At 46.0% G+C, this 14,531-nt stretch overlaps 1 protein-coding gene across 1 annotated transcript; it reads right to left on the bottom strand.

Annotated features, from left to right (window-relative positions):
- Positions 1-3,356: 3,356 nt before the first annotated feature.
- On the bottom strand, positions 3,357-4,368 carry ier5 (immediate early response 5). The gene has a single exon (XM_043700179.2). The coding sequence runs from the start codon at positions 4,192-4,194 to the stop codon at positions 3,394-3,396; it is 801 nt and encodes a 266-aa protein (XP_043556114.2). The 5' UTR covers positions 4,195-4,368; the 3' UTR covers positions 3,357-3,393.
- Between the last annotated feature and the right edge of the window lie 10,163 nt (positions 4,369-14,531).

Below are 14,531 nucleotides of genomic sequence, written 5' to 3'. Positions count from 1 at the left end.
GGAGTAATAAAAGGATGAGGGAGAGAGATTTGGCTTCCAACTCAGTTTCTGGTTTGCCGTTCCCACAAACCTCCCACCTTGTTGAGGAATTTAAATTGGCCACACATTAACTTGAGCACCTGGCTGGAGCAATAGCTAAACTTCTCATTCTATCACCCCTACTTCGAAATTCTGACCAGGCACCAGTCAACACCAGGGGGGCGGGGGGAACAGTGGGAGAGACAGAAAGGGGATAACCAGCCTAAGGAGAGGCAGAAACCTGTAATACAACACAAACTTGAGGTTTTTAAAAAAAAAAGTGATTGGATTTACTTCCCTAGAAGGGTGGGATAATCAACTTAGATTTAGAGTTAGAGCATGGAAATAGACCCTTCTGTCCATGCCAACCAGATATCCAAACCCAGTCTAGTCCCACCTTATTTTTGTTTTTAAAACAAGTGCTCTCACACATATACAGCTGATTAACCTAAACAGAATCTAGATAGTGATAAAAGAGCGGACTGTAGATGCTGGAAACCAGAGTTTAGATCAGAGTGGTGCTGGAAAAGCACAGCAGGTCAAGGCAGCATCCGAGGAGCAGGAAAATAGACGTTTTGGGCAAAAGCCCTTTTGCCCGAAGGGTCGATTTTCCTGCACCTCAGATGCTGCCTGACCTGCTGTGCTTTTCCAGCACCACTCTGATCTAAACCCAGGATCTAGACAGCAGCCACCATTCAGCCCCTCAATACATATACCTTTGCACAATATTCCTTGTTGAATAATAAAGCCATTAGAGAACAGCATTCCTTATTCTTAAATGCTGCTCATTAGGTAGGTCTTAAACACTGCACAAAGCCAGAGGAGACATCTTGGAATTAAATAATGAATGCCAGCAGCTGAACATTAGAACTACACTTTCCAGGGATCAGAACAATTGATGACACTCTGGAGAGTAGCTGTGTTAAACAGCCATAGCTCTCCCTCCCCCACCCAGGGTTAAAACTGCAAACACTAATTGGGGTATTAGTCTCAGTGCCTGTAGACTCAGGGGAAGGAGAGAACCCAAATAGCACTCCCATTCCTGGGAATAATCCAATCAAACCCAGTTACAGAAAAACAGAGCTCGAGATTGGCACTGTGCCCACCACAGTTTAAGGGGAAGCTGGGGGGGGGGGGGGGTGGGAAGATCTAAATAGGGACCCAAGGGGCAGCTTTTTCACACAAAGGGTGGCATGTATGGAATGAACTGCCAGAAGAGATGCAGGAGACTGATAATGACATTTAAAAAGATTCATGTGCCCATCTAGATGTAAGGGTTGAGGGATACAGGCCAAATCCTGGAAAAATGGGACTAGATTAATGTATCAGGCTATGGATGAATTGGACTAAAGGTGCTGTTTCTGTGTCTTTGACAATTAAATAGTTGAGTTAAAGAGGTCAGTGCCAAGATCAGAGCCTTGGGACAAGTATAAAACAACCAACTACCCAAGTATATTCAGAAGCACTATATTGGAAAGAACCTGTTGTTTAGAACAATGAAGTGCTTTTGAAGTGTAGTCACTGCTTAGAGTTTTGGTATACGGCTGTTAACTTGAACATAGCAAGATCCCAGTTATCCACTTCAGCAAGTTTAGAGGGCAAGGGCTGGAAAGGTAGAGATGTAACTGGAGTCAGGGATGTTATCAAAGAGACACTAGATTATCCCATTAAGAATTAAGCACACGGGTGAAATTACAGGTGGTCGAGGCTGGAAAGTTAGTTCCCAAGTTGTCACCCAGGCAGATTCAGCAATGTTGCTATGCCAGTGGCAGAGGTCACCAACTGGCCCATGGTTAGGCCAATTAAAAAATGCCTTACTACATCCAACTAACATATTTATCTTGTAATGTTACAACTATTGCACTTTACAGGACCCACCCAATACAACCCCAAAATGGGCCACAATTTGAGAAACTCTTGAAAGACTCCTATGCCCAACTCCTCGCCTTCCCCAACCAGGATAGGGAGGGCCAGATCAGCTGGAAGACAAGTTGGATGGGTTGCAACAGCACTTTCTGAAATCAAACAGCCGTCTAAGCTCCATGCTCATGTACATCAACACAAACCAACTCAGGACACAAGCTGATTGACATCAGAGATTGCCTCTTCTGGGGGCGTGGCAGAATTCACACCCTTCAACACCACTTTAGGCTAAAGTGGGATGAAATTTAATGTTTAAGAGCGTGTTTTTTTTTTAAAAAAAGAAAAAGCATTGCCCACTCAGGTTAGTATCTGGACAGTGAGGGACAAAGATCTGACGGATCATGGTACAAATATTCCAGATTCAAAATGGTTTGGGGAGCAAACAAATCTTAAGCGAAGCACCAGTGACGCAGTGGGCTGGGGTTAAAGTCAAAAACTTTGAATGGATTTAAAAATCCGAGACATGACTCCTTAAGTGGAAAAAATCCGCCTACTAAACTACACGGCTGGAAGCTGGGCTTAGAGCTGCCTGTGCGGTTACCATCTGTGAACTTTAGCCTACTTCAAAACTGACAAAAGCAGTAGTGTCTTTAAACCCGCCCGCTTCTCCCCCGACCACCGCCCCCCCCAACAAACAGCGAACAATAATCAAAGGAGCAGCCCTCTCCAGGACATAGAGATAGAGAGAGAGTTAACCCATGCAGGACCACACCGCAATGAACAACAAGAAACACGCCAAGTGCCAGGATTAAGTTAAATAACCTTTAATTCGTGTAAATTACACCATTCATATAAACAACAAACGGTACGACAGCAAAAGAAAAGCAGTGAAGAATCCAACACATTTTCCAAAGTCTTTATAGAACAAAGACAACTCTTAATTACAGAAACGTGCCCAACTCATTGCCGTGGAAGACAACGGGAATGGGGTTGGGGGAAGTGATTCAGTATCGACCTCAGCAGCATTCGGTTTTGTATAAAAAAAGGCATTGGAGACACGTATAAAAATTAAACTGTATACAAACAATCCACAAGCCTTGCTGCCTTCCAACGAAGCAGGAATCGGGCGGAGAGAAACAAACTGACGCTTTAAACCGAAAGTCAAACTTTTAAAAAGAGGGAGGGGAGGGGGGGGGGGAAACAAGACCGAGACCTCCCCCGCACAGTCAAAATGGAAAAAGTGTAACCCCTCCGCAAAAAAGCCCAGCACACGCCGGGCCCTCTACACTTGCTCACCCCGGGTGGGAGAGGGAGAGAGGCTGATCTCCACGTGGTTGTAGTAGAGAGGCTCCTTACTGGGGCAGGGAGGGGTGGACGATTTCAAACCCAACCCATTCCCTCCAAAAAAAAAATTGATGATAATGGGAGAACCAACTGAACACAGAGTCCTGGTGTCTCAGGAGTCAGCAGGGTCTCAGGAGTCAGCAGGAAGGGGGGGTGTCCAAGTGTTGCTCAGAAGGCGACAATCGCCCTGTTCCAGGAACCCATAGTGCCCAGTACTTGATCGCAGCAGACCTGGCCATTCTCCCCCTCGGTGCCCTCCTTGCTCAGGAGCCCGGAGAAGCTGGAGCCGAAGACGGTGATGAGACTGGAGACGTTCGGGGAGGTCTCCATCTCCTGTTGTTGTTCCTCCTCCTGCTGCTGCTGCTGCTGGAGTGCGATGCAGGCGGCCCGGCGCGGCACCGCCGGCTCCCGCTCAGTCCTGGCCCGTTTCAGCGGGCTAGCGGGCTCCGCCGCGCCGGGCTCGGCGCTCCTCCTCTTGCGGGCGCACGGGCAGCCCGGCGCCGGCTCGCCCACCGTCCGGGACGGGCACTCCCGGTGGTGGTTGTTGTTGCTGTTGTTGCTGTCCGCTGTGGGCCGGCCCTCCGCCGGCTCGCTCTGGGGCGAGTCAGCCCAGCCCGGGCCGCGCACCCGGCCCCCGGCCCGCTCGCCGTCTGTCCAAGCGGGGAGCCGCGGCTCGGCCTCGCCGCTCGCCCCTCCGGCCCAGGCAGGCTGGCCCTGGGCGGCAGAGTCGCAGAGTCTCCTCCGGGCCGCCCAGCTCTGCGGGGGTTGCAGCTCCCCGGGCGGCGGCTGCTGCTGCTGCTGCAGGTAGAGCTCCTCCTGCTCGCTCAGGTAGACCTCACGGGCGCTCCTCAGCACCAGGGACACCAGCAGGTTCTTGTGCAGCTTGATGCCGCCCCTCTGCACCCGGGACGAGTAGATCTTGCCCAGCGAGATGGTCATGATGCGGTGCGCCTCCACCTTGAACTCCATGGCTCCCGGTCGGCGCGGGCGCTCAGGGTGGGTGGGTGGGGAATATGCGACGCCCTCCGCCCCAAATAAATAAATAAACAAACGTGGATGTAGTCCCACCCCGAGGCGATGAAACAGCAGGGGCTGTAACGTCCTCTCCGGCGGCCGCCGCTCCTCCTTCGCCGCCTCCGCTCCGGGGAATTGTAACCGTTTGAAAGTGCCCCGCTATTTATAACCCCCCGCCCACATGGTCTGGGCCAATCAGGGCCGCCGTGGGCGTTCCAGTCCGCCTCCCCGCCCACCGGTCCCGGCCAATCGGAGCCCGAGCTCACCGCTGCTTTATTTAAATCGACGCCCTCGCCTCCCCTCCCCACCAGGCGCCGACCGGGGCGCTCTTAAAGCCGTACCCGGTTTTTTTTTCTCCCCCTGTCTCCCTTCCTTAAAGGGATTTCGGGTGGACACCTTAAAATAACACCACCGCCACAAAGTCTGCCTCCCAACTCCCCAGATTTTAAGCAATAATAGTTCTGTGGGTTTTTGAGGAACCATTCTTCAGAACTGAACTCAAAACGTTAACTGTTTTCTCCCCACAAATTTTGCTGGGTTTCTCTAGCAATTTCTGTTTCAGCTTTTCGCCATCCATGGGTTTTTTTTAATTTTTAAGATTTTCTTTCTTTCATTTGTCATTCTTTCACAGGGTTATCACCACCCCTTTGATGAGAATGGCCCATTTCAACAGGACATACCTGGAGTCAGAAGCACTTTGCGGTGGGTGTGCAGTCAGTTGGGGAGATGGTGGGGGCCAGATCTGGTAAAGATGGCAGATTTGCTCCCCCCACCTTACCTCATCCTAATAGCCAAATGAGATTTTTTTTGCTTTATTTTGGAACAATTTGTGCATAGTATTATGTTTGCCACAAACCTTCTTTTCAATACCTCACTTTGAATTTAAATTGCACCAGCTGCCATATGAGATTTGAATATGGCCCCCAGTCTATTAATCTGTGCCTCCAAATTTCAAGTCTAATGATATTATCACCATGCCACAAGTGTGATGTAAACAGTTAAAGGCACTGCCCCATACAGTCATATATAGCGCAGGAGTCCCTAATATAGAGTGATACAGCATAGAAATAGACCTTTCGGTCCAACTAATTCACACCAACCATGTTCCCAAACTAAACTAGTCCCAAATGCCTACATTTGGCCCGTATCCCTCCAAACCTTTCCTATTCATGTACTTATCCAAATGTCTTTGAAATGTTGTAACAGTATCTGCATCCATCATTTCTTATAGCAGTTCATTCCACACACTAAATAGCAGTTGATAAGAGTTCAGAAGAATGAAGGATACATACGGCAAATTATATGAACCTTGGATGACCAGGGATGTTATGACCTTAGTCAGAAAGTAAAAGGAAGCATAGATTAAGGCCAAGGAGATTGGGAACTGATGAAGCCCTTGAAGTACATAAGGAAATTAGGAAAGAACTTAAACGAAGAATGAAAAGGGCTAAAAGAGGTAATGAAAAGTTGGTAGCAAACAGGATTTAGGAGAGTTCCAAGGCTTTTTATGCTTCTATTAAAAAACAAGAGGGTAGCTAGGGAATGGATGTGCCCACTCATGGACAAAGGAGGGAATCTATGTGTGGAACCAGAAAAGGTAGGTGAGGTCCTAAATGAATGTTATGTGTCTGTATTCACCAAAGAGAAGGAATTGGTGGAGGATAATCTGAGGGAAGGGAGTGTTGAGATTCTAAGTCAAGTTGCTATTAAAAAGGAAGAGGTATTGTGCATCTTAAAAAGTATTAAGATAGGTCTAATTAGTAAGTTTGCAGATGATACAAACATTGGTGGAGTTGTGGATAGTAAGGAGGCTTGTCAGAGGATGCAGCAGGATATGGATCATTTGGAGGCATGGGCAGAAAAATGGCAGACGGAATTTAATCAAGACAAATGTGAGGTGATGCATTTTGGAAGGTCAAGTACAGGTGGAAATTATACAGTGCATGGCAGAACCCTTAGGTGTGTTGGTGTGCAGAGGGATCTGGATGTGCAGGTCCACAGATCTCTGAAGGTGGCAGCACAGGTACTTAAGGTAGCAAAAGGGTTACGGCATGCTTGCCTTCATTGGAAGGGCATTGTGTATTAGGATAGACAAGTTGTGCTGCAGTTTTGTAGAACTTTAGTTAGGCCACACTTGGAATATTGCATACAGTTCTGGTCACCACATGACCAGAAGGATGTGAATGCTTTAGAGAGGGTATAGAAAAGGTTTACCAGGATGTTGCCTGGTATATGGGGGATTTTAGCAATGAAGAAAGATTGGATAGACCGGGTTTGTTTTCACTGGAACACAGGAGGTTGAGAAGTGACCAAACAGAAGTTTCTAAGATTGTGAATGGCATGGATAGAGTGGAAGATATGAGGGTTTTTCCCAGAGTGGAGGAGTCAATTACGAGGGGACACAAGTTCAAGGTGTGAGGGGGGTAGGTTTAAAAGAGATGTGCGAGGCAAGTTTTTCACACAAAGGGTGGTGAGTGCCTGGAAAACGTTGACAGGGAAAGTGGTGGAAGCAGACACAATAGCAGCATTCAAGAAGCACCTGGGCAAATACATGGACAGGAAGGGAATAGAGGGAAATGTATCATATAAGTGAAGACAGTTTTAGTATGGATGAGCAAAATGTGTCAGGCTTATTCTTTGGGTTTTTTTTGTTCTTTGTTCTAAACACTTTCTGTTGAAAAAAAAAGCTGTTCTTTGTGTCCTTTTTAAATTTTTCTTCACTAAACCTCAAAAGTCTTGTTTTGAACTCCCCAGCTTCGAGAAAAGACCTTTGCTATTCACCTTAGCTACGCCACTCATGACTGTATAAACCTCTACAAGGTCACCCTGAACCTCCTAAGCTCCAGTGAAAGAAGTCCTAGCCTATCCAGCTTCTCCTTATAACTCAAAACCTCCATTCCCAACAACGTCCTGGTAAATCTTTTCTGAACCCCTCCAGTTTAATAATAGCCTTCCTATAACAGGGCAACCGGAGCTGATTGGAAATGGTGCTACAATGACAGGAATGAGTGCAGCCTTTGGGAACAGTAAATTGCTTGCTTCCATTTTGTGATCTAGATCACGTCAGATTGGGATTGGAGAAGGTAAATAGTTTCCATTGGTAAACCTGAATTCTTCAGATATTATAAGCAAGAGCCACTTGCATTTACAGAGCACCCTTTGATGTAATAAAATCATCTCAATGCACTTGACATATTATTATCAGACAAACTTAATCACCAAATCAGGTGAAAAAGAAGTGATTACAAGTGATCAAATCTAATTAGTCAAGGAGGTAAGTTAGAAGGAACATCTTTAAGAGTAAGAGAGAGGTAGAGAGAAAGAAAGATTTCCTGCGCTTAGCTGCTAAAGGTAGAAAAATTAAAATTGGAAATTGGAAGAGACAAGAATCAGACATATTTTTAGAAGGTTATAGAAGTGGATGAGGGTACAGATATTAGGTGGAGCAAGACCATGTGGTGATTGAAAACAAGAATGATAATTTTAAAACCAGAGTATTCCCAGACTGGGACAGTTGTAAGTAAAGAAAGCGCTGGAATGTTAAGCAACCAAGAGTAGGTGCAGATATTTCAGGCACAGATTTGGATGAGGTCAGTTTAAAGTCATAGAGATATACAGCATGGAAACAGATCCTTCGGTCCAACTTGACCATACCAACCAGATATCCTAAATTAATCCAGTCCCATTTGCCAGCATTTGACCCATATCCCTCTAAATCCTTCCCATTCATGTACCCATCCAGATGCATTTTAAATGTTGTAATTATTCCAGCCTCCACCACTTCCTCTGGCAGCTCATTCCATACACACTACCCTCTGCATGAAAAAGTTTTAAATCTTTCCCCTTAAACTTATGCCCTCTGGTTTTGGACTCCCCTACCCAAGGAAAAGATCTTGGCTATTCACCCTTTCCATGCCTCTCATGATTTTATAAACCTCTATAAGATCACCCCTCAGCCTCTGACACTCCAGGGACAATAGCCCCAGCCTATTCAGCCTCTCCCTATGGCTCAAACCCTAGAGTCTGGGCAACATCCTTGTAAATCCTTTCTGCACCCTTTCAAATTTAACAATGTCTTTCCTGTAGCACAGAGACCAGAACTGAACACAGTATTCCAAACGTGGCCTAACCAATATCCTGTACAGCTGCAAGATGACATCCTATTTTACAGATAGTGTAGGATGGGAGCCTGGCCAAAGACAGTATTAGAATAATTGAGTCCAGGGTAAACAAAGGTGTGGACGTGGTGCCAACAGCAGACAAATGAGGCAACGGCAGAAGTGGTTAATGCTTGGCAGGTTGAAGTAGACCTTCTTGTCAATGGGGATGTTACAGGATTGGAAGATCAATAGTGGGATGAAACAGCAAGCCTGGCTTACAATCAGACTGGATTAGCTTCAAATGATTTCCCAAGAGAGAGAACTGGAGTCAGTAAATAAGGATCGGAATTTAAGGAAGCAACTGAAAACAATTGTCGACCTGCTATTTATTAGAAGGAAATTGCTCCTCCTCTAATACAGAAGGTTCGACACGTTGCGAGATAAATGGAATACTGTGAAAGGGTTGAGCGAGGTGATGGTGGTGTGGAACCTAACAATTTTTGGAATGATGAAGGGCAGTATGAGAATAGAAGAGCATCAAGGGTTGTTTCTAGCAGAAAACTATTTGAAAGGCCTCAAACAAGCAGGGAAAGCAATCTGATGGTCAAGGAGAGAAGGGAGCTGGTGGTAGGACAGTAAATTGGAAAGACTGAAGAGTCACGTAAGAAATAGCAGCAGCAATAGACCAATCAGCCCTTCATGCCTGCCCTACAATTGTATAAGACCTTAGCTAATCTGTCCCAGGCCTTAAATTCTCTTGTGTGCCAGCTTTAGGAATCTATCTATCTATCTCCTCTTTACATACTGTCAGTGATCTATCGGAGGACTATCAGCCTCCGCAACTCTCTGCAATAGAGAATTCCAAACATTCACTACTCTTTGAGATATAAAAAAAATTCTTCTCCTCTCCATTTAAATGAGTATCCCTTTATCTGTAATTCTGTCCCTTAGTTTATGATTCAACCACTAGTGGAAACTGCTTCTCAACATCTACCCTGTCAAGTCAGAATTTCATATATTTCATTAAGATCACTCCTCATTCCTAAGTATAATGAGAAAAGACCTAACCTGTTTAGTTCTTATTTATAAGTCAACCCTTTCATCTCAGGAATCAACCCAGACTATCTGTTTGATTGGATCTGCCTCCAATGCCAGTACATCCTTTTTGAAATACTGGGACCAAAACTGTATGCAGTACTCCAGCTGCAGGCTCACCAACACCCTATACAGTTTTAACAAAACGTTCCTATTTTTAAACTCCGACCCCTTAGCAAGGGTATATTTTGTGATGGGATCTATGACAGCAGATGTGAAAGTGGGGTGTGGTGGAGGGTCTACAATATGAGGACTAGAAGGATTTGATTTCATAAGTTCATAAGGTATAGGGGGAGAATTAGGCCGTTTGGCCCATCGAGTCTGCGCCTCCATTCGATCATGGCTGATATGCTCCTCACCCCCATTTCCCTGTCTCCTCTCCATATTCCTTCAACCCATTACCAATTAAAAATCTGTCTCACTCCTCCTTAAATTTATTCATTGTCTCAGTATCCACTGCACTTTGGGATAGCAAATTGCACAGATTCACAACCCTCTGGGAGAAATAGTTCCTCCTCAACTCTGTTTTAAATTTGCTACCCATTATCCTAAAGATGATGACCTCTCATCCAAGAATGCCTCACAAAAGGAAGCATCCGTTGCACAGCTATTTTATCATCTTGAATACCTCAAATTGATCTCCCCTCATTCTTCTAAATTCCAGAGAGTATAGCCAAAACTGTTCAATCTCTCTTCATACGACAAACTCCTCACCTCTGGGATCAATCTAGTGAACCTCCTCTGAACTGTCTCCAATGCCACTCCATCTTTCTTCAAGTAAGGGGACCAAAACTGTGGACAATACACCAGTTGCAGTCTCACCAATGCCTTATGTAGTTGCAACAATACTTCCTTACCTTTGTATTCTATTCCTTCATCTATAAAAACCAACCTTCCACTCACTTTATTATCTGCTGTACCTGCATGCTAGTTTTTCCGTGACTCATGAACAAATACACCTAGATCCCTCTGCACTGGAGCACCCCGAAGTCTCTCCCCATTAAGATAATAGGTCGCTTTCCCATTCTTTTGACCCAAATGCATGACCTCACACTTAGCCATGTTAAACTCCATCTGCCACATTCTGGCCCACTCCCCTAACTTATCTATATCCACTCATAAGATTCTTATTTCCTTTCAATTTACTGTCCTGCCTATTTTTGATTTATTATTGTCACATGTATCGAGAAAAGTACTGTTTCGCGTGCAACCCAGATAAATCATACCTTACGTAAGTACATCAGGGGAATAGAACAGAGTGCAGAATGTACTGTTACAGCGACAGAGAAGGTGCAGAGACAGATCAACTCTCATATTTGAGAGGTCCGTTCATAAGTTTGATAGAAGGGTTACACCCAAAATGTTGATTTTTACACCTCTTGATGTTGCCTGGCTTGCTGTGTTCTTCCAGCCTCCTGTCCGTCTACTTTGGATTCCAGCATCTGCAGTTTTCTTTGTCTCTACATAAGTCTGATAACAGCAGGGAAGAAGCTGTTCTTAAATTTGTTGGGGCGGTGGGGGAGTTGATGTGTGCCATGACTAGCCTCTCAAGGCACTATATAATGATGGATGTCAGAGCTACTGGCTGGTAGTCATTAAGCCTGACTTTTCTTTGGATGATAGTGGTCTTCTTCAAGCAGATGGGACTTCGGATCGGAGTAAGGAGAGGTTAAGGATGTCCACGAAAACTCCCACCAGCTGGTCCATGCAGAATCTGAGTGCACAGCTGGGGACTCCATCCGGGGTCATTTGCTTTCCGTGGGTTCACTGTCAGGAAGGGCGATCTGACGTCTGCGGTGGTGACTGTTGGGTACAGGTGCACCCGAGGCTGTTTGAGCTGGTGACATCATTTCACTGACCTTCTGTCAACGATAAACTACCAATAAAATGGGGATCCAGAAATAAAAATCGAGTGGTCAGTGCTTTGGTGGGAACGGATTGGAGGAAGCAGGAGGTGTGTCTGGTGGACAAGGTCAGCTCGGAGGAAATAGGAGGGACAATACAGTAGGGCTGGAGCAGGGCACATCTGTACGGGAAGCTTGGTTTCTTGGTAGATCATCAACAATGGGCCCAGTGTCAATGACAAAGAAATCCATGAGCTGGTCAGACTTACTATTGTAAGTAAGGCTGGGGAGGGGTGTCCATGGAGTGAATACATACACACACACACCATATATCAATAAAGGTCTGTGATGCCATCCAGAGACATCCTGCATGTGTTGTATTGTGAATAGGATGGACATGGTGATCAGTGTACAAAATGGCGTGAGGGAAACCACTGACCAGTCCAAGGACAATAGTGACAGGAGACAGAAATGCCCAAAAGGTCAGGGTGTCAGCTTTTGTAGAGTTATAAAGATCTAAAGTACAGTAAGAGACCCTCCAGCCCATTGAGACCATGCCTGTCAAAAACATCCACTTAACTACTGTGAACCCATTTCAGAGCACTTGGCCTATAGCCCTTGTGTGCCTTGCCTTATATAATACAATCAAGTCTTTGAGCTACAAGATAGGAATCACGGTGCAATAGGATACAAGGAACCGCACGGTGCTTCAGTGGTTAGCACTGCTGCCTCACAGCACCAGGGACCCAGGTTCGATTCCAGCCTCTGTCTGCGTGGGGTTCGCACATTCTCCCCGTGTCTGCATGGGGTTCCTCCAGGTACTCCGGTTTCCTCCCACAGTCCAAAGATGTGCAGGCCATGCGAAATTGCACATAGTGTAAGGTGCATTAGTCAGGGGTCAACGTAGGGTAGGGGAATGGGTGTGGGTGGGTTACTCTTCAGAGGGTCGGCGCGGACTTGTTGGGCCGAAGGGCCTGTTTCCACACTGTAGGGAATCTAATCAAAATGGGAATGTTGAAGGAGCCTCCTTCTGAATGGGCATTGACCACTCTGAGAACATACACTTGAGGCCTGGTATTCCAGCCTGTGTGTGTGTGTGTCTCTCTCTCCCTCTCTGTCTCCTGCGAACATGATTTGGAGATGCCGGTGTTGGACTGGGGTGGACAAAGTTAAAGATCACACAACACCAGGTTATAGTCCAAAGTGTGCTTCCAATTAAACCTGTTGGACTATAACCTGGTGTGGTGTGATCTTTAACTTCCTGCGAACATTACCTCTTTAAGAGTAGTATGTTTTGGTAATAGATTTCCGGCTGATGTAATGCTCATTGTCAGTTTCAGTCATGTGCCAGCTAATGAGGCGGGGCCTGACCAACATTGTTGTTTTTCCCTCTCTCACGGGCCTCCCACAACAACCCCCCCCCACCCCACAATAAAATTGTTTTTACTTCCTACTCTTTCCTTAAACTGTCTCCCCAAAAAGTCAGGCTGAGGGGTTTACATGGGAGACTAAAAACAGAAAGATTTTTTTGAATAAATAGTTTGTTTGCTGGTATGTAGGATTTTTTTTTTAAATGCTTATTGAAAACTTGCACTAGTCAGTAAGAGTTAACACTGAGCCAGGGGAATTAAAGGCCCCTTGTGTTTGCCTACGAGCGAGGTTCGTTTGTGTTTAAGGGATCTATTTGAAAGGGGAAATCAGCACAATGCCGGCGGAATGGCCTGGAGCAGTGGAGAGCTCCAGCCGGTCCTGGCCGGCGCCAGCATTGGGACTGGCTGATGCTTTTAAATAAATAAAAGACGAGCTCATTGTGCAAAGCCAGGGGATGGAGTAGTTTCCATCGGTCTGACGTCAGGGCGCTTACAAACTGAAAGGCGGAACTTTCCACTGTTGACAGTGTTGTGAAAGGGAGGAGTAAGCCAGCCTCAACAAACCGGCTTTTATTCTCTCACTGCCATGTCCAATGAAGTATCGAATCACTCAGGGATGAAAGAAAGTAACTTTCTGTTTGTTGTTTTCAGACTGGAAGCATTTCTTCCCTGTTCAGTCCAGAGCTGGACAAGAGTCTGCAGAAAGAGGAACCCCAATCGGCAGCGGTTTCGTTGATTAGTCACAGACCTCAAACCTAACGCTGATTTCTTTCTTAGCAGATGCTGCCGGACCTACTGAGTTACTCCAGCACTTTCTGTGTTTAACCATAGCTTTGGCTTGGAGTTCGTGTTTACAGCAGACAATCGTGGTCACTGCTTGTGTGAACGGTTCTTGACCCTCTGATAGAGGCAGCGCTCCTTGACAGTCTGGCTTTGCACAGATCACTGACATACACACATACACAGGCAGACAAATGGACAAGACACATAGACCGAACAGCCTCCTATACACAATAAACAGGCACACATGCAAATGAACAGACACGCACACACAGACAAAACAGTCACAGACACACGAATAAACAGGCACACATCCAAATGGATAGAGACACATACAAACAAGGCGGCTACACCCAGATAGAGTTACGCAGGTAGTCACGGATAAACACTGGAAGACACACGTGTATACAAATTCGCAGACTCATACACTCGCAGGCACACAAACAAACGACAAAGACAGATACACAAACAAATGGACAGACAGACTCAGACAAACAAAAAAGGCAGATTCACAAAATCAGCACCCCAAGTGTATAGCTCCTTTCTGTCCTCGCTTTCATTACTTTTGAATCTCCGCCAGGTTCTGAATGAGTTTATGACAAAAAAAAATTAAGCCACTGTGCAGCAGTGATGTTTTAGAATATTTCCTGGCTTTCTACTTTCATTTTCTGACCCTTATGAAAGGTTTACCATGGGGCTGGCTGACAACCCTCTCTCTAGGATTAAAAGATTAATTTTCTGGACGACCTGGCAGAGGAATCCCAGCAGGACCAAGGTTAAACTGAGTGTAGCCAGTGTTTACAGTGCCTGTTTCAAACCCCCATTCCCCAACTCCTGAAACCTCCCCTCTTTCTGGCAACTGTCTTGACCCTCAGCCAGTCTATTCACAGCCATTGCTGTCATGTTTGACCCCGCGCTGAGTTAACAACTATCATTCTCCACTATCACTAAGACCGCCCTATACTCCACCCACCTTCCCCCTCCACCCGCACTCCTCGCCCTTGCAACGTTGCCTTGACTCCGCCTCGTCTCAGTTCAGTTCAGTTCCGGCGAAAACTCCCATTCATGTCTTGTTCTGCCTCTAGGCTTGACAATCCGATAGT

The sequence above is a fragment of the Chiloscyllium plagiosum genome, unplaced genomic scaffold (assembly GCF_037043375.1).
Source record: "Chiloscyllium plagiosum isolate Xiang-an unplaced genomic scaffold, Cpla_swu_hap1 HiC_scaffold_9, whole genome shotgun sequence".
Taxonomy (NCBI): domain Eukaryota; kingdom Metazoa; phylum Chordata; class Chondrichthyes; order Orectolobiformes; family Hemiscylliidae; genus Chiloscyllium; species Chiloscyllium plagiosum.
The sequence above is the reverse complement of the archived record's forward strand: the minus strand, read 5'-3'. Positions and strand labels throughout refer to the sequence as shown.